General features: G+C 44.8%; 1 protein-coding gene across 2 annotated transcripts in view; it reads right to left on the bottom strand.

Annotated features, from left to right (window-relative positions):
* The window catches only part of LOC106601960 (rho GDP-dissociation inhibitor 2), a 65,750-nt gene that overhangs the window by 25,637 nt on the left and 18,078 nt on the right, over positions 1–22,035 (bottom strand). Inside the window, exons 1-3 of one of the 2 annotated variants that reach the window (XM_045715943.2) lie at positions 17,241–17,898; positions 6,115–6,288; positions 1–31 (exon numbers count right to left, since the gene is read on the bottom strand). The exon at positions 1–31 is cut by the window's left edge and continues 53 nt beyond it. In XM_045715943.2, the coding sequence (XP_045571899.1) occupies positions 1–31; positions 6,115–6,288; positions 17,241–17,313 (278 nt within the window). In that variant the 5' untranslated portion in view covers positions 17,314–17,898. Of the gene's footprint in view, positions 32–6,114; positions 6,289–17,240; positions 17,899–22,035 lie in introns of those variants that run through there. The other variant, XM_045715944.2, reaches the window with a different exon arrangement.

Here is a 22,035-nt window from a genome sequence, read left to right as displayed (position 1 = left end):
CTGGTGACCTGGACATTGGGAATGGTCGGGTCTGAAAAAACACACCGAGAGATGGTTCAGAGAGGGTGTGTGTGTGTGTGTGTGTGTGTGTGTGTGTGTGTGTGTGTGTGTGTGTGTGTGTGTGTGTGTGTGTGTGTGTGTTCTTGTTGGTAATATTGAGTTAAAGCTATTATTACAGCAGCAGTAACACCAGATACCAGGATGAATCAATTAGACAGAGGTAGATGACATACAAGATGACAAGGTGCAGGGCCCAGTACCAACATTACTGTGGTCTTTGATGCAGGGCCCAGTACTAACATTACTGTGGTCTTTGATGCAGGGCCCAGTACTAACATTACTGTGGTCTTTGATGCAGGGCCCAGTACCAACATTACTGTGGTCTTTGATGCAGGGCCCAGTACTGTGGTCTTTGATGCAGGGCCCAGTACTGTGGTCTTTGATGCAGGGCCCAGTACTAACATTACTGTGGTCTTTGATGCAGGGCCCAGTACCAGCATTACTGTGGTCTTTGATGCAGGGCCCAGTACTAACATTACTGTGGTCTTTGATGCAGGGCCCAGTACCAGCATTACTGTGGTCTTTGATGCAGGGCCCAGCCGCACGTGGCGAGCGGCCCAGCCAGCTTACTGTGGTCTTTGATGCAGGGCCCAGTACTAACATTACTGTGGTCTTTGATGCAGGGCCCAGTACCAACATTACTGTGGTCTTTGATGCAGGGCCCAGTACCAACATTACTGTGGTCTTTGATGAAGGGCCCAGTACTAACATTAATGTGGTCTTAGATGCAGGGCCCAGTACTTTGGTCTTTGATGAAGGGCCCAGTACCAGCATTACTGTGGTCTTTGATGAAGGGCCCAGAACTAACATTACTGTAGTCTTTGATGCAGGGCCCAGTACTAACATTACTGTGGTCTTTGATGCAGGGCCCAGTACACATTGACCACAGTAAGACACAGTAAGACACACTGACCACAGCAAGACACACTGACTACAGTAACACAGTAACACAGTAACACAGTAAGACAGTAAGACACACTGACCACAGTAAGACAGTAATACACAGGAAGACACACTGACCACAGTAACACAGTAAGACACACTGACCACAGTAACACAGTAAGACACACTGACCACAGTAACACAGTAAGACACACTGACCACAGTAACACAGTAACACACTGACCACAGTAACACAGTAAGACACACTGACCACAGTAACACAGTAACACAGTAAGACACACTGACCACAGTAACACAGTAACACAGTAACACACACTGACCACAGTAACACAGTAACACAGTAAGACACACTGACCACAGTAACACAGTAACACACACTGACCACAGTAACACAGTAACACACACTGACCACAGTAACACAGTAAGACACACTGACCACAGTAACACAGTAACACACTGACCAAAGTAACACAGTAAGACAGTAAGACACACTCACCACAGTAACACAGTAACACACTGACCACAGTAACACAGTAACACACTGATCACAGTAACACAGTAACACACTGACCACAGTAACACAGTAACCGAGCACACTGACCACAGTAACACAGTAAGACACACTGGCCACAGTAACACAGTAAGACACACTGGCCACAGTAACACAGTAAGACACACTGACCACAGTAACACAGTAAGACACACTGACCACAGTAACACAGTAACACAGTAAGACACACTGACCACAGTAACACAGTAAGACACACTGACCACAGTAACACAGTAACACAGTAACACAGTAAGAAACACTGACCACAGTAACACAGTAAGAAACACTGACCACAGTAACACAGTAACACACACTGACCACAGTAACACAGTAACACACACTGACCACAGTAACACAGTAACACAGTAACGCAGTAACACACTGACCACAGTAACACAGTAACACACTGACCACAGTAACACAGTAAGACAGTAAGACACACTGACCACAGTAACACACACTGACCATAGTAAGACACACTGACCACAGTAACACAGTAACACAGTAAGACACAGTAAGACACACTGACCACAGTAAGACAGTAACACAGTAACACACTGACCACAGTAACACAGTAACACAGTAACACAGTAACACACACTGACCATAGTAACACAGTAACACAGTAACACAGTAACACAGTAAGACACACTGACCACAGTAACACAGTAACCAACACTGACGACAGTAACGCAGTAAGACACACTGACCACAGTAACACAGTAAGACGCACTGACCACAGTAACACAGTAACACAGTAAGACACACTGGCCACAGTAACACAGTAAGACACACTGACCACAGTAACACAGTAACACAGTAAGACACACTGACCACAGTAACACAGTAAGACACACTGACCACAGTAACACAGTAACACAGTAAGACACACTGACCACAGTAACACAGTAAGACACACTGACCACAGTAACACAGTAACACAGTAAGACACACTGACCACAGTAACACAGTAACACAGTAAGACACACTGACCACAGTAACACACACTGACCACAGTAACACAGTAAGACACACTGACCACAGTAACACAGTAAGACACACTGGCCACAGTAACACAGTAAGACACACTGACCACAGTAACACAGTAACGACACACTGACCACAGTAACACAGTAAGACACACTGACCACAGGAACACAGTAAGACACACTGGCCACAGTAACACAGTAACACAGTAAGACACACTGACCACAGTAACACAGTAAGACACAAAAACCACAGTAACACAGTAACCCACACTGACCACAGTAACGCAGTAAGACACACTGACCACAGTAACACAGTAAGACACACTGACCACAGTAACACAGTAAGACACACTGACCACAGTAACACAGTAACTCAGTAAGACACACTGACCACAGTAACACAGTAACTCAGTAAGACACACTGATCACAGTAACACAGTAAGACACACTGACCACAGTAACACAGTAAGACACACTGACCACAGTAACACAGTAAGACACACTGACCACAGTAAGACACATTGACCACAGTAACACAGTAAGACACACTGACCACAGTAACACAGTAACACAGTAAGACACACTGACCACAGTAACACAGTAACACAGTAAGACACACTGATCACAGTAACACAGTAAGACACACTGACCACAGTAACACAGTAACACAGTAAGACACACTGACCACAGTAACACAGTAAGACACACTGAACACAGTAAGACACACTGACCACAGTAACACAGTAACACAGTAAGACACACTGACCACAGTAACACAGTAAGACACACTGACCACAGTAACACAGTAAGACACACTGACCACAGTAACACAGTAAGACACACTGACCACAGTAACACAGTAACACACACTGACCACAGTAACACAGTAACAGAGTAACACACACTGACCACAGTAACACAGTAACAGAGTAACACACACTGACCACAGTAACACAGTAACACAGTAAGACACACTGACCACAGTAACACAGTAAGACACACTGACCACAGTAACACAGTAAGACACACTGACCACAGTAACACAGTAACACAGTAAGACACACTGACCACAGTAACACAGTAACACACTGACCACAGTAACACAGTAACACAGTAACACAGTAACACAGTAAGACACACTGACCACAGTAACACTGTAACACAGTAACACACTGACCACAGTAACACAGTAAGACAGTAAGACACACTGACCACAGTAACACAGTAACACACTGACCACAGTAACACAGTAACACAGTAACACAGTAACCACAGTAACACAGTAAGACACACTGACCACAGTAACACAGTAACACAGTAACACAGTAAGATAGTAAGACACACTGAACACAGTAATACAGTAAGACAGTAAGACACACTGACCACAGTAACACAGTAACACAGTAACACACACTGACCATAATAACACAGTAACACAGTAACACAGTAAGACACACTGAACACAGTAACACAGTAAGACACACTGACCACAGTAACGCAGTAACACAGTAAGACACACTGACCACAGTAACACACACTGACCACAGTAACACAGTAAGACACACTGGCCACAGTAACACAGTAACACAGTAAGACACACTGACCACAGTAACACAGTAACACAGTAAGACACACTGACCACAGTAACACAGTAAGACACACTGGCCAAAGGAACACAGTAAGACACACTGACCTTAGTAACACAGTAACACAGTAAGACACACTGACCACAGTAACACAGTAAGACACACTGACCACAGTAACACAGTAACCCACACTGACCACAGTAACGCAGTAAGACACACTGACCACAGTAACACAGTAACTCAGTAAGACACACTGACCACAGTAACACAGTAAGACACACTGACCACAGTAACACAGTAAGACACACTGACCACAGTAACACAGTAAGACACACTGACCACAGTAACACAGTAAGACACACTGACCACAGTAACACAGTAAGACACACTGACCACAGTAACACAGTAACTCAGTAAGACACACTGACCACAGTAACACAGTAAGACACACTGACCACAGTAACACAGTAAGACACACTGACCACAGTAACACAGTAAGACACACTGACCACAGTAACACAGTAACACAGTAAGACACACTGACCACAGTAACACAGTAAGACACACTGACCACAGTAAGCACACGCCCGTAACACAGTAAGACACACTGACCACAGTAACACAGTAAGACACACTGACCACAGTAACACAGTAAGACACACTGACCACAGTAACACAGTAAGACACACTGACCACAGTAACACAGTAAGACACACTGACCACAGTAACCAGCACAGGCCCTGACCACAGTAACAGAGTAACACAGGCACCTGACCACAGTAACACGACCGTAAGACACACTGACCACAGTAACACAGTAAGACACACTGACCACAGTAACACAGTAAGACACACTGACCACAGTAACACAGTAAGACACACTGATCACAGTAACACAGTAAGACACACTGACCACAGTAACACAGTAACACAGTAACACACACTGACCACAGTAACACAGTAACACACACTGACCACAGTAACACAGTAAGACACACTGACCACAGTAACACAGTAACACACTGACCACAGTAACACAGTAACACAGCACGTAACACAGTAAGACACACTGACCACAGTAACACAGTAACACAGTAACACACTGACCACAGTAACACAGTAACACAGTAAGACAGTAAGACACACTGACCACAGTAACACAGTAACACACTGACCACAGTAACACAGTAACACAGTAACACAGTAAGACACACTGACCACAGTAACACAGTAACACAGTAAGACACACTGACCACAGTAACACAGTAACACAGTAACACAGTAAGATAGTAAGACACACTGAACACAGTAATACAGTAAGACAGTAAGACACACTGACCACAGTAACACAGTAACACAGTAACACAGTAACACAGCACCCTGACCATAGTAACACAGTAACACAGTAACACACACTGACCACAGTAACACAGTAAGACAGTAAGACACACTGAACACAGTAACACAGTAACACAGTAAGATAGTAAGACACACTGATCACAGTAACACAGTAACACACTGACCACAGTAACACAGTAACACAGTAACACAGTAAGACAGTAAGACACATTGAACACAGTAACACAGCAACACAGTAAGATAGTAAGACACACTGACCACAGTAACACAGTAACACACTGACCACAGTAACACAGTAACACAGTAACACACTGACCACAGTAACACAGTAACACAGTAACACAGTAAGACAGTAAGACACACTGACCACAGTAACACAGTAACACAGTAACACACTGACCACAGTAACACAGTAACACAGTAAGACAGTAAGACACACTGAACACAGTAACACAGTAACACAGTAACACAGTAAGATAGTAAGACACACTGACCACAGTAACACAGTAACACAGTAACACACACTGACCACAGTAACACAGTAAGACACACTGACCACAGTAACACAGTAACACACACTGACCACAGTAACACAGTAACACACTGACCACAGTAACACACTGACCACAGTAACACACTGACCACAGTAACACAGTAACACACTGACCTGCCACCACTGGTCCAGCTCCTAGTAGAGTCTGTTTGTATTTCCTGAGACTCTCATCATCCTTGTCTAGTTCCTGTATCTCCTGCAGGCTCTTCTGGGCTGGAGGAGTGTAGTTCAGGTCTGTCTCGTCCTCCTCCTCTCCCACAGGCTTCTCCTCCTTATCCGCCATCAAACCTGCATGAGAACACAGGGTATCAACACAATCAGGGACCCTGCATCACTCTCTCTCTCACACACACACTCTCTTTCTCTCTCTGTCCATCTCTGTCTCTCGCTCTGTCCCTCTCTGTCTTTCTCTCTGTGTCCCTCTCGGTCTTACTCTCTGGCCTTTTCTCATTTGGGCAAAAGTCTGTCCTCCACCCTCTCTCAACCATCCTCCTCCCCTCCTCAATAGCCTCCTTTTGGAGAGGAAGCACAAGTCTATCCTACCAGGAAGAGTTTTGATATCTGCCACACCCCCTTTGAATCAGATGTTGTATTGTCGGACTAGAAAAGCATTGTTGCTACAGGTTACAGATGTAGTAACTACATTTAATTACCCTGTTGTTGCTACAGGTTACAGATGTAGGATCTTAATTTAATTACCCTGTTGTTGCTACAGGTTACAGGTGTAGTAACTTCATTTAATTACCCTGTTGTTGCTACAGGTTACAGATGTAGGATCTGCATTTAATTACCCTGTTGTTGCTACAGGTTACAGATGTAGTAACTTCATTTAATTACCCTGTTGTTGCTACAGGTTACAGATGTAGGATCTTCATTTAATTACCCTGTTGTTGCTACAGGTTACAGATGTAGTAACTACATTTAATTACCCTGTTGTTGCTACAGGTTACAGATGTAGGAACTACATTTAATTACGCTGTTGTTGCTACAGGTTACAGATGTATGATCTTCATTTAATTACCCTGTTGTTGCTACAGGTTACAGATGTTGTTGCTACAGGTCACAAGTGTAGGATCTTCATTTAATTATCCTGTTGTTGCTACAGGTTACAGATGTAGTAACTACATTTAATTACCCTGTTGTTGCTACAGGTTACAGATGTAGGAACTTCATTTAATTACCCTGTTGTTGCTACAGGTTACAGATGTAGGATCTGCATTTAATTACCCTGTTGTTGCTACAGATGTAGGAACTACATTTAATTACCCTGTTGTTGCTACAGGTTACAGATGTAGGATCTTCATTTAATTACCCTGTTGTTGCTACAGGTTACAGATGTAGGATCTTCACTTAATTACCCTGTTGTTGCTACAGGTTACAGATGTAGGATCTGCATTTAATTACCCTGTTGTTGCTACAGGTCACAGATGTAGGATCTTCATTGAATTACCCTGTTGTTGCTACAGGTTACAGATGTAGGATCTGCATTTAATTACCCTGTTGTTGCTACAGGTTACAGATGTAGGATCTGCATTTAATTACGCTGTTGTTGCTACAGATGTAGGAACTTAATTTAATTACCCTGTTGTTGCTACAGGTTACAGATGTAGGAACTTCAGTTAATTACCCTGTTGTTGCTACAGGTTACAGATGTAGGAACTTCAATTAATTACCCTGTTGTTGCTACAGGTTACAGATGTAGGAACTTCATTTAATTACCCTGTTGTTGCTACAGGTTACAGATGTAGGAACTTCATTTAATTACCCTGTTGTTGCTACAGGTTACAGATGTAGGATCTTCATTGAATTACCCTGATGTTGCTACAGGTTACAGATGTAGTAACTACATTTAATTACCCTGTTGTTGCTACAGGTCACAGATGTAGGATCTTCATTTAATTACCCTGTTGTTGCTACAGGTTACAATTGTAGTAACTACATTTAATTACCCTGTTGTTGCTACAGGTCACAGGTGTAGGATCTGCATTTAATTACCCTGTTGTTGCTACAGGTTACAGATGTTGTTGCTACAGGTTACAGATGTAGTAACTACATTTAATTACCCTGTTGTTGCTACAGGTTACAGGTGTAGTAACTTCATTTAATTACCCTGTTGTTGCTACAGGTTACAGATGTAGGATCTGCATTTAATTACCCTGTTGTTGCTACAGGTTACAGATGTAGTAACTTCATTTAATTACCCTGTTGTTGCTACAGGTTACAGATGTAGGATCTGCATTTAATTACCCTGTTGTTGCTACAGGTTACAGGTGTAGTAACTTCATTTAATTACCCTGTTGTTGCTACAGGTTACAGATGTAGGATCTTCATTTAATTACCCTGTTGTTGCTACAGGTTACAGATGTAGTAACTACATTTAATTACCCTGTTGTTGCTACAGGTTACAGATGTAGGAACTACATTTAATTACGCTGTTGTTGCTACAGGTTACAGATGTAGGATCTTCATTTAATTACCCTGTTGTTGCTACAGGTTACAGATGTAGGATCTGCATTTAATTACCCTGTTGTTGCTACAGGTCACAGATGTAGGAACTTCATTTAATTACCCTGTTGTTGCTACAGGTTATAGATGTAGGAACTTCATTTAATTACCCTGTTGTTGCTACAGGTTACAGATGTAGTAACTACATTTAATTACCCTGTTGTTGCTACAGGTCACAGGTGTAGGATCTGCATTTAATTACCCTGTTGTTGCTACAGGTTACAGATGTTGTTGCTACAGGTCACAAGTGTAGGATCTTCATTTAATTATCCTGTTGTTGCTACAGGTTACAGATGTAGTAACTTACATTTAATTACCCTGTTGTTGCTACAGGTTACAGATGTAGGATCTGCATTTAATTACCCTGTTGTTGCTACAGATGTAGGAACTACATTTAATTACCCTGTTGTTGCTACAGGTTACAGATGTAGGATCTTCATTTAATTACCCTGTTGTTGCTACAGGTTCACAGATGTAGGATCTTCACTTGAATTACCCTGTTGTTGCTACAGGTTACAGATGTAGGATCTGCATTTAATTACCCTGTTGTTGCTACAGGTTACAGATGTAGGATCTGCATTTAATTACGCTGTTGTTGCTACAGATGTAGGAACTTAATTTAATTACCCTGTTGTTGCTACAGGTTACAGATGTAGGAACTTCAGTTAATTACCCTGTTGTTGCTACAGGTTACAGATGTAGGAACTTCAATTAATTACCCTGTTGTTGCTACAGGTTACAGATGTAGGAACTTCATTTAATTACCCTGTTGTTGCTACAGGTTACAGATGTAGGAACTTCAATTAATTACCCTGTTGTTGCTACAGGTTACAGATGTAGGAACTTCATTTAATTACCCTGTTGTTGCTACAGGTTACAGATGTAGGATCTTCATTGAATTACCCTGATGTTGCTACAGGTTACAGATGTAGTAACTACATTTAATTACCCTGTTGTTGCTACAGGTCACAGATGTAGGATCTTCATTTAATTACCCTGTTGTTGCTACAGGTTACAGATGTAGTAACTACATTTAATTACCCTGTTGTTGCTACAGGTCACAGGTGTAGGATCTGCATTTAATTACCCTGTTGTTGCTACAGGTTACAGATGTTGTTGCTACAGGTTACAGATGTAGTAACTACATTTAATTACCCTGTTGTTGCTACAGGTTACAGATGTAGGATCTGCATTTAATTACCCTGTTGTTGCTACAGGTTACAGATGTAGGATCTGCATTTAATTACCCTGTTGTTGCTACAGGTTACAGATGTAGGATCTTCATTTAATTACCCTGTTGTTGCTACAGGTTACAGATGTAGGATCTGCATTTAATTACCCTGTTGTTGCAACAGGTTACAGATGTAGGAACTTCATTTAATTACCCTGTTGTTGCTACAGGTCACAGATGTAGGATCTTCATTTAATTACCCTGTTGTTGCTACAGGTTACAGATGTAGTAACTACATTTAATTACCCTGTTGTTGCTACAGGTCACAGGTGTAGGATCTGCATTTAATTACCCTGTTGTTGCTACAGGTCACAGATGTAGGATCTTCATTTAATTACGCTGTTGTCGCTACAGGTCACAGATGTTGTTGCTACAGGTTACAGATGTAGTAACTACATTTAATTACCCTGTTGTTGCAACTGGTTACAGATGTAGGATCTTAATTTAATTACCCTGTTGTTGCTACAGGTTACAGATGTAGGATCTTCATTTAATTACCCTGTTGTTGCTACAGGTTACAGATGTAGTAACTACATTTAATTACCCTGTTGTTGCTACAGGTTACAGATGTAGTAACTACATTTAATTACCCTGTTGTTGCTACAAGTTACAGATGTTGTTGCTACAGGTTACAGATGTAGGAACTACATTTAATTACCCTGTTGTTGCTGCAGGTTACAGGTATAGGATCTTCATTTAATTACCCTGTTGTTGCTACAGGTTACAGATGTAGGAACTTCATTTAATTACCCTGTTGTTGCTACAGGTTACAGATGTAGGATCTTCATTTGATCACCCTGTTGTTGCTACAGGTTAATTACAGTGAACAGAGTACTGTAAGGGGTTAGCTGTTTAACAGATCACCCTGTTGTTGCTACAGGTTAATTACAGTGAACAGAGTACTGTAAGGGGTTAGCTGTTTAAACAGATCACCCTGTTGTTGCTACAGGTTAATTACAGTGAACAGAGTACTGTAAGGGGTTAGCTGTTTAACAGCTTGTGGTGGGATACAGAGTTGTTTGTATGGTTAATTATCTAAAACAGAGCAGCTCTGAAAACACACAACGTGCACGCACACAGACAAACACACACACACATGTGCACGCACACAGACAAACACACAAACACACACAGACAAACACACACACACACACACACACACACTACAGGATGACATAATGTCTTCCACCTGTCTAGATGGGGTCAACTCCCCGTGGAGGATAGATAGGTAGGTGTGTGTGTGTGTGTGTGTGTGTGTGTGTGTGTGTGTGTGTGTGTGTGTGTGTTCTCTCCTGAGTGTCTGTTATTTACAGCGTCTCCTAGACGACCAGGGCCGAATAAGCTGCTCTCTTTCTCTCTCAGTCTCCATGGCAACCACTTAAAAAATTATTAAATAACATGACATCAATATAGTGATAATGTCCATACCATGAAGATAAACAATGACTCTTTTACCTCTATGAATCACTTGGTATCTGATTTCAATGGTTTCACTTGAGGAAATATCCACTAACTCAGTCAGTACACAGAATAAGGGAACGTGGTTAAATGGCCCACTGCCTGGGGTGCTGGAGCGGTCAAACTCTGATCTACTTCCTATTTCTGTATCTCTATCCTGTCCAATAAACATCATGGCTCAAGCCTCATGACACAACACAATATGAGGAAGTAGAAGAGGATCAACAGTGGGGCATTACTCAAACAACCTACAGCTGACTGACTACAACCAAGTCTTACTGACTGAGTCCTACTGACTACAACTGAGTTCTACTGACTACAACCAAGTCTTACTGACTGAGTCCTACTGACTACAACTGAGTTCTACTGACTACAACCAAGTCTTACTGACTGAGTCCTACTGACTACAACTGAGTTCTACTGACTACAACCAAGTCTTACTGACTGAGTCCTACTGACTACAACTGAGTTCTACTGACTACAACCAAGTCTTACTGACTGAGTCCTACTGACTACAACTGAGTTCTACTGACTACAACCAAGTCTTACTGACTGAGTCCTACTGACTACAACTGAGTCCAACTGACTACAACCAAGTCTTACTGAGTCCTACTGACTACAACTGAGTCCTACTGACTACAACTGAGTTCTACTGACTACAACCAAGTCTTACTGACTGAGTCCTACTGACTACAACTGAGTTCTACTGACTACAACCAAGTCTTACTGACTGAGTCCTACTGACTACAACTGAGTTCTACTGACTACAACCAAGTCTTACTGACTGAGTCCTACTGACTACAACTGAGTTCTACTGACTACAACCAAGTCTTACTGACTGAGTCCTACTGACTACAACTGAGTCCAACTGACTACAACCAAGTCTTACTGAGTCCTACTGACTACAACTGAGTCCTACTGACTACAACTGAGTTCTACTGACTACAACCAAGTCTTACTGACTGAGTCCTACTGACTACAACTGAGTTCTACTGACTACAACCAAGTCTTACTGACTGAGTCCTACTGACTACAACTGAGTTCTACTGACTACAACCAAGTCTTACTGACTGAGTCCTACTGACTACAACTGAGTTCTACTGACTACAACTGAGTCCAACTGACTACAACCAAGTCTTACTGAGTCCTACTGACTACAACTGAGTCCAACTGACCGAGTCCAACTGACTACAACTGAGTCCAACAAACCAAGTCCAACTGACTACAACAGGAGTCCAACAAACAAAGTCCAACTGACTACAACTGAGTCCAACTGACTACAACTGAGTCCAACAAACAAAGTCCAACTGACTACAACAGGAGTCCAACAAACAAAGTCCAACTGACTACAACTGAGTCCAACTGACTACAACTGAGTCCAACAAACAAAGTCCAACTGACTACAACAGAAGTCCAACTGACTACAATGGAAGTCCAACTGACTACAACAGAAGTCCAACTGACTACAACGGAAGTCCAACTGACTACAACGGAAGTCCAACGGACTCCAACAACGATCCTTGGGCCGGTGGCTGAGAGGTCGCTGGTTCGAATCCCCGATTCAACTTGGTGGTTGATCTGTCAATGTGCTCTTGAGCGGGGTGCCTGACCCAGGTTGCTCCTGTGGGTCTCTCTGGATGGGAGTCTGTTAGACTGGATGTCATGTAGATGTTGAGCGGCTTCACTGAAGGTAGATTGTATGTTTAAATGTTCAATAAAATAAAAATTAAAAATGGATTTAAAACATATATATATATATATATATATATATTGTGGGTTCGATTTCTTCTGAGGCTACGCATATGAGAAATGTATGCACACATCACTGTAAGTCACATTATTATATTATTATAGTCCAACTGACTGAGTCCAACTGACCTAAACTGAGTCCAACCGACTGAGTCCAACTGACCTAAACTGAATCCAACTGACTGAGTACAACCGACTGAGTCCAACCGACTGAGTCCAACTGACTGAGTCCAACTGACTGAGTCCAACTGACTGAGTCCAACTGACTGAGTCCAACCGACTGAGTCCAACCGACTGAGTCCAACCGACTGAGTCCAACTGACCTAAACTGAGTCCAACCGACTGAGTCCAACCGACTGAGTCCAACTGACTGAGTCCAACTGACCTAAACTGAGTCCAACCGACTGAGTCCAACCGACTGAGTCCAACTGACTGAGTCCAACAGACTGAATTCAGCCGAGTCACTATAACTGAGTCACTGTAACTGAGTCACTATAGCTGAGTCACTATAGCTGAGTCACTATACTGTAACTGAGTCCAACTGAGAACACTTTGGGGTAATACCATGTATAGTCAGAGGGGGGAGAGTAGTTTTGGGGTAATACCATGTATGGTCAGAGGGGGAGAGTAGTTTTGGGGTAATACCATGTATGGTCAGAGGGGGGGGAGTAGTTTTGGGGAGAGTAGTTTTGGGGTAACACCATGTATGGTCAGAGGGGGGAGAGTAGTTTTGGGGTAATACCATGTATGGTCAGAGGGGGGGGAGTAGTTTTGGGGTAATACCATGTATGGTCAGAGGGGGGGGGGGTAGTTTTGGGGTAATACCATGTATGGTCAGAGGGGGGGGAGTAGTTTTGGGGAGAGTAGTTTAGGGGTAACACCATGTATGGTCAGAGGGGGGAGAGTAGTTTTGGGGTAATACCATGTATGGTCAGAGGGGGAGAGTAGTTTTGGGGTAATACCATGTATGGTCAGAGGGGGGAGAGTAGTTTAGGGGTAACACCATGTATGGTCAGAGGGGGGAGAGTAGTTTTGGGGTAACACCATGTATGGTCAGAGGGGGGAGAGTAGTTTTGGGGTAATACCATGTATGGTCAGAGGGGGGAGAGTAGTTTTGTCAGATACACACTGGAGACCACAGCTTTGGAGCAAATCCTCACTAAATTCACACTGTGGTGGGAATCAAGTATTGGCGTCATTGGAGCTTTGCATCAAGATAAACATTTGAGTCAGGACTGGGAATCATGGCTCTCTACTGAATTACAGTAAAACCAACAGCCTGCAGCTGGGGATGATTCATTTTTCAACCTGTAATTAACCAGGCAAGTTCATTTTCCCTTCGCTGTTTACACCACGGACAACACTTACCCAGGAAGACAAATTCCTCATTCAACCACTGGAGAAAATCTCAAACAATGTTTCTCATACACAACGAAATTAAACACAGACAACCTCTTGCTAATCAGAAGGCTATTGGAAAGGAAAGGGGGATACCTAGTCAGTTGTACAAAGGAAAGGGGGATACCTAGTCAGTTGTACAAAGGAAAGGGGGGATACCTAGTCAGTTGTACAAAGGAAAGGGGGGATACCTAGTCAGTTGTACAAAGGAAAGGGGGGATACCTAGTCAGTTGTACAAAGGAAAGGGGGGATACCTAGTCAGTTGTACAAAGGAAAGGGGGATACCTAGTCAGTTGTACAAAGGAAAGGGGGGATACCTAGTCAGTTGTACAAAGGAAAGGGGGGATACCTAGTCAGTTGTACAAAGGAAAGGGGGGATACCTAGTCAGTTGTACAAAGGAAAGGGGGGATACCTAGTCAGTTGTACAAAGGAAAGGGGGGATACCTAGTCAGTTGTACAAAGGAAAGGGGGGATACCTAGTCAGTTGTACAAAGGAAAGGGGGATACCTAGTCAGTTGTACAAAGGAAAGGGGGATACCTAGTCAGTTGTACAAAGGAAAGGGGGATAACTAGTCAGTTGCACAAAGGAAAGGGGGATAACTAGTCAGTTGTACAAAGGAAAGGGGGATAACTAGTCAGTTGTACAAAGGAAAGGGGGGATACCTAGTCAGTTGTACAACTGAATGCATTCAACTGAAATGTCTCTTCCGCATTTAACCCCTCTGAATCAGAGGGTATGTTGTGGTGGCCTGCTTCGAGGGAACATGGTAAAATGACATTCCTAATATGGCCCTGAATTCACTGTCAGCATGCAGTCAAAGCTATAACCACTTTTGGAGCTAACTAGTGCTCTTAAATCGTATCCTGATGCCTTGTTAAATAAAGGTTAAAAAAACAACAGATGGGAGTTGTATTGATACCATTGCTAACTTAACTAGCTAGCGTGTACTGAACAAAAATATAAACGCAACATGCAACAATTACAGTCAATTGAAAAAAATGTATTAGACCCAAATCTATGGATTTTCACATGACTGGGAATACAGATATGCATCTGTTCACAGATACAATATATTACCAAAAGTATGTGGACAACCCTTCAAATGGGTGGATTTGGCTATTTCAGCCACATCCGTTGCTGACAGGTGTATAAAATCGAGCACACAGCCATGCAGTCTCCATAGACAAACATTAGCAGTAGAATGGCCTTACTGAACAGCTCAGTGACTTTCAACGTGGCACCGTCATAGGATGCCACCGTTCCACAAAGTCAGTTCATCAAATTCCTGCCCTGCTAGAGCTGCCCCGGTCAACTGTAAGTGCTGTTATTGTGTGTATGGAACATTTCTGGGATCTTTTATTTCAGCTCATGAAACATGGGACCAACACTTTACATGTTTGGTTTTTTTGTTGTTCAGTGTACATTTTGAGAAAACAAGTTATTTTAAGTGAGCTAGCTAACCAGCTGAGCAACGATGTAACAAAAGTATTAAAACATAATACTTCATTAACAGACCAGGAATCCCAGTACCCCTGGTGAACTGTTCAACTATTTACACATTTAAACTCATTATTTCTTAAAGAAAACTCTTTGTTTGGCCATGAGCTTGTCCGAAGTGGCAGACTGTCGGACTGGACGGCAGTTGCTGTCCATTGGAGTGTTGTGATTGGTTCTGGGGCGGGGCTTAGCGAAGGGTCGATGAAGAACAAATTCTTATTTACAATGACAGCCTCAAACAGAGATAAGGAGATGGTGGGGAGGGGGGGGGGGGGGGGTCCCCCCTTTATTCCTAGGAGTCCCCTCAGGTACAAACACAAACACACACTGACACTCTCACACACAAACAGGTGCTCACAAACACACACTGACACTCTCACACACAGTAGTAGGTTGGTTGAAATACTGTATGTCGTAGGGAGGATATTAGTGTCTGTCTGTCTGTCTGTCTGTCTGTCTGTCTGTCTGTCTGTCTGTCTGTCTGTCTGTCTGTCTGTCTGTCTGTCTGTCTGTCTGTCTGTCTGTCTGTCTGTCTGTCTGTCTGTCTGTCTGTCTGTCTGTCTGTCTCTCTATGTGTCTCTCTATGTGTCTCTCTATGTGTCTCTCTCTATGTGTCTCTCTCTATGTGTCACATGGGCCAGTGCATTTTACTGGATACACTCAGAAGGCAATGGGGCGGAGTACACACACATGAACGAACGCACGCATCTACACCAACACAGAACGAACAAACACATCTACACCAACACATCTACACCAACACATCTACACCAACACCTTGGGGAAAACATGCCGTCTAATTGATTCACTCAGTGTAACATGTGTCTGCCCCCGTCCCCCCCACACTCACACACAATCTCATCCATCACTTTTGACAGGGGGGTGGGGGTAAATGTGGTGACATCATTCAGCTAACAGACACACACAAACACACATACACACACACATACGCACAATTGGCAGACAACCAGGAGTGTGTGAACAGAAAAGCCCTGATACAACAAGATCTGAGACGTGCAATTACAACACACACCACAACACACACACACACACACACACCACAACAACACACACACACCACAACAACACACACACACACACACACCACAACACACACCACAAAGGACACAGGATCAATACAATACGGACTACCTTTGGCTTGTCTTATCATATCAAACATAAAACCATCTCCAACCACCTAGAGACTGATCATATATACACACACACTACAATAACACTAATCAATACAGCTGATCAGGCATCTGACACAGCTCACACACACACACACACACACACACACACACACACACACACACACACACACACACACACACACACACACACACACACACACACACACACACACACGGTAAAACAGCATAAAAGGCAGTGTTGTTACCTTGGTAACACATGGTTAGCCAGAGAAGCTCCAGAACCTGACCCCCAAACTCACACACATCCAAGCCCAGCATGGTGGCTGCGGCTGGGGCTACACACGCTCCAGAGGCTGGCTGACTACCGGGATCCTCCACAGGTAGGGCAAAGTAACCAGCACACAAACGCTTTCAAGTCTACAGCATCAAAAAGAGTCCTTTCAAACAGAGGAATGAAACAAGCATCCCTTCTTCTCCTAAAAAGACAGAAATCGACAGAGGAGAGAGAGAGAGAGAGAGAGAGAGAGAGAGGAGAGGGAGAATCCTTGGGTGTGGGTGGGGATGAGAGAGGGATGAAGCGTGTGTGAAGCAGAGGGAGCGAGTCAGAGAGGGGGAGAGAGAGAGAAAGAGAGAAAGAGAGAGAGGGAGAGAGGAGTGTCTGTGCCGTCTCCCTACAAAATGTGTAAGCTAGCACGGTAGCATAGAGAGACCGATGATGTCATTGACTAAATGCTAAGTCCTCTATTGATTTATATTGGAAATGCTAACGGCTAATTTTGAAAATCATATTCAGTTAGCTTAAGATGCTAAAGTAGAAATGTTAATTCCAATTTGAATTTAGTTAGAGATGCTAAGAGAGATGCTAGCCCTGTCTGCAGTATTGTGTGCTGGAGATGCCATTCCAGTATGCAGACGATAGCAATCGATTCTCAGACAGAAGTAGCTAAACCTCTGCCTCCTCTCCTCCTCCTCCTCTCCCTCCATCCTCTCCTCCCCCTTCAGTCACCAGCCCAGAGACTGCAATGAGCTCATCTTTCCCCCTTTCCCACCCTCCCTCCCTCCCTCCCTCGCTCGCTCGCTCGCTTTCGTTCACTCCCTTTCTCCCACTCGCGCTCTCATGCTCTTTTTTGCTTCCTCAGTACACAAGCCACTCTCCCTCTCCATCCACCCTCCCTCTCCATCCACTCTCCCTCTCCATCCACTCTCCCTCTCCATCCACTCTCCCTCTCCATCCACCCTCCCTCTCCATCCACCCTCCCTCTCCATCCACTCTCCCTCTCCATCCACCCTCCCTCTCCATCCACCCTCCCTCTCCATCCACCCTCCCTCCCTCTCCATCCACTCTCCCTCTCCATCCACTCTCCCTCTCCATCCACTCTCCCTCTCTATCCACTCTCCCTCTCCTCCCAATCCATCCACACTCCCTCTCCTCCCTCTCCTCCCTCTCCATCCAATCTCCCTCTCCTTCCTCTCCATCCACTCTCCTCTCCCTCTCCATCCACCCTCCCTCTCCATCCACCCTCCCTCTCTCTCCATCCACTCTCCCTCTCTCTCCATCCACTCTCCCTCTCTCTCCATCCACTCTCCCTCCCTCTCCATCCACCCTCCCTCTCCTCCCTCCATCCACTCTCCCTCTCCATCCACTCTCCGTTTCCATCCACTCTCCCTCTCCATCCACCCTCCCTCTCCATCCTCTCCATCCACTTTCCCTCTCCATCCACTCTCCCTCTCCTCCCTCCATCCACTCTCCCTCTCCATCCACTCTCCCTTTCCATCCACCCTCCCTCTCCATCCACTCTCCCTCTCCTCCCTCTCCAACCACACTCCCTCTCCATTCACTCTCCCTCTCCTCCCTCTCCATCCACTCTCCCCCTCCTCCCTCTCCATCCCCTCTCCATCCACTCTCCCTCTCCATCCACTCTCCCTCTCCATCCCCTCTCCATCCACCCTCCCTCCCTCTCCATCCACTCTCCCTCACCTCCCTCTCCATCCACCCTCCCTCTCCATCCACCCTCCCTCTCCTCCCTCTCCATCCACTCTCCCTCTCCTCCCCATCCATCCACCCTCCCTCTCCATCCACCCTCCCTCTCCATCCACCCTCCCTCTCCATCCACTCTCCATCCACTCTCCCTATCCATCCACTCTCCCTCGCCATCCACTCTCCCTCTCCATCCACCCTCCCTCTCCATCCACCCACCCTCCCTCTCCATTCACTCTCCCTCTCCATCCACCCTCCCTCTCCTCCCTCTCCATCCAATCTCCCTCTCCTCCCTCTCCATCCACCCTCCCTCTCCATCCACTCTCCCTCTCCTCCCTCTCCATCCACTCTCCTTCTCCCTCCATCTCCATCCAATCTCCATCCACTCTCCTTCTCCCTCCATCTCCATCCAATCTCCCTCTCCTCACTCTCCATTCACTCTCTCTCCTCCCTCTCCATCCACTCTCTCTCCTCCCTCTCCATCCACCCTCCCTCTCCATCCACCCTCCCTCTCCATCCACCCTCCCTCTCCATCCACTCTCCCTCTCCATCCACTCTCCCTCTCCATCCACTCTCCCTCTCCTCCATCCATCCACTCTCCTTCCTCCCTCCCTCTCCATCCACTCTCCCTCTCCTCCCTCCCTCTCCATCCTCTCTCTCTCCTCCCTCTCTAATCACTCTCCTTCTCCTCCCTCCATCCATCCACTCTCCCTCTCTATTCCTCTATGTATTACTTTTTCATCAAATGTCTGTTCTCCCTCTCACTACCTTTATTCAACCTTTCTTTCTATCTCTTCTGCATCTCTCTCACAGTCATTACCCTCTCTCTCTCTCCTGCATCTCTCACACAGTCATTACCCTCTCTCTCTCTCTCCTGCATCTCTCACACAGTCATTACCCCCCTCTCTCTCTCCTGCATCTCTCTCACAGTCATTACCCTCTCTCACACAGTCATTACCCTCTCTCTCTCTCCTGCATCTCTCACAGTCATTACCCTCTCTCCTGCATCTCTCACACAGTCATTACCCTCTCTCTCTCTCTCTCACACAGTCATTACCCTCTCTCTCTCTCCTGCATCTCTCACACAGTCATTACCCTCTCTCTCTCTCTCCTGCATCTCTCACACAGTCATTACCCCCTCTCTCTCCTGCATCTCTCTCAGTCATTACCCTCTCTCTCTCTCTCTCCTGTATCTCTCTCACAGTCATTACCCTCTCTCACACAGTCATTACCCTCTCTCTCGCTCTCCTGAATCTCTCACAGTCATTACCCTCTCTCTCTCTCTCCTGCATCTCTCACACAGTCATTACCCTCTCTCTCCTGCATCTCTCTCAGTCATTACCCTCTTTCTCTTTCTTCTGCATCTCACACACAGTCATTACCCTCTTTCTTCTGCATCTCTCTCACAGTCATTACCCTCTTCCTCTCTCTCAGAGGTACCTAGAGAGTTAACCAACCCTGTGAAGGGGTTTGGTACCTCAGAGGTACCTGAAGAGTTAACCTACCCTGTGAAGGGGTTTGGTACCTCAGAGGTACCTGAAGAGTTAACCTACCCTGTGAAGGGGTTTGGTACCTAATATTTTTATACTTCAACAAAGAAGTGAGGTATGTTGGCAGCTTGTTTAGTGGAACTTGGGAAACGAGAAGGGAGTAATAACTGTTTTATTTATCCTTTATTTAACTAGGCAAGTCAGTTCAGAACAAATTATTATTTACAATGACTCCCTACACCAACCAAACCCAGACGACGCTGGGCCAAATGCGCGCCACCCTATGGGACTCCCAATCACGGCCGGTTGTGATACAGCCTGGAATCGAACCAGGGTCTGTAGTGACGCCTCTAGCACTGAGATGCAGTGCATTAGACCGCTGCACCACTCGGGAGCCCAATGAAGTGAGGTATGTTGGAAGTTTCTGTAGTAGAGAGCTTTGGAAACAGGACCCTGATCTAGAATCAACCCTAACGTTCACAGTAAACACTGCAGATGCCCCACTCAATCAGAAATCCCCTTTAAATATGGATTGAATCCCGGCCCTGGGATCAGATTACACTGTTATTTGAATACATACTAGCATTGCTATTCTTTGTTTCCATTCCAGTTCTACTATCATGGTGGGAAAATAACTTCTGGGAATGTTTGCTTTATGATGTCAGTTTGTTGACCTCTGAATGACAGACTACTGGACAGCTGACGCAAGCACACAATTCTTCAAGAAAATGGCACTTTCTATTTTACGGTGTACTGTCTTGTACGAGAGGCCTTCATAGAAGCCGTTCCTCCATTGGTATCATTTTGTTGGCCTAATTCAGATAAGAACAACATGCCCAGTGATATCTCCTACACTACACTACACCACCCTACCCTACACTACCCTACACTACCCTACGCTACCCTACACTACCCTACCCCACCCTACCCTACACTACCCTACGCTACCCTACGCTACACTACCCTACCCCACCCTACCCTACACCACCCTACCCTACAGCACCCTACACCACCCTACCCAAAACTACCCCACCCTACCCTACCCTACCCTACACTAAACTAACCCTACTCTACCCTACCCTACACCACACTACCCTACCCTACACTACACTACACTACCCTACACTACACTACTCTACCCTACACTTGTCTGTCCATGTACATAGCTGTCCTGCTCCACAGCAAGCTGCAAGGTGCAGTCTGCCCAACGCATCACCGGGGGCACACTGCCTTCCCTGCAGGACACCTACAGCACATAATTACAACAGTAATTCATTTAAATTAAACACAATTACTTATTTACTGCTCGAATTACTTTGGTAACAGGTTTTCAAGGACCTCAGCCCCTGAGACCTGGCCTGTTCAGCCCAATACCACTGTCACTAACCCACTACCACCAGGTACTCTACCCTGCACGTTACAGGCTGCTGCCCTATGTACATAGAGTCATTGAACACTGGTCACTTTAATAATGTTTACATACGGTTTCACCCACTTCATATGTATATACTGTATTCTAGTCAAGGCTCCTCCTACTGTATAACTACTGCTGTCCACTTCATATGTATATAC

This window comes from Salmo salar, chromosome 03 (genome assembly GCF_965601325.2).
Source record: "Salmo salar chromosome 03, fSalSal1, whole genome shotgun sequence".
NCBI lineage: Eukaryota > Metazoa > Chordata > Actinopteri > Salmoniformes > Salmonidae > Salmo > Salmo salar.
This window is presented reverse-complemented; position numbering and strand designations above follow the sequence as displayed.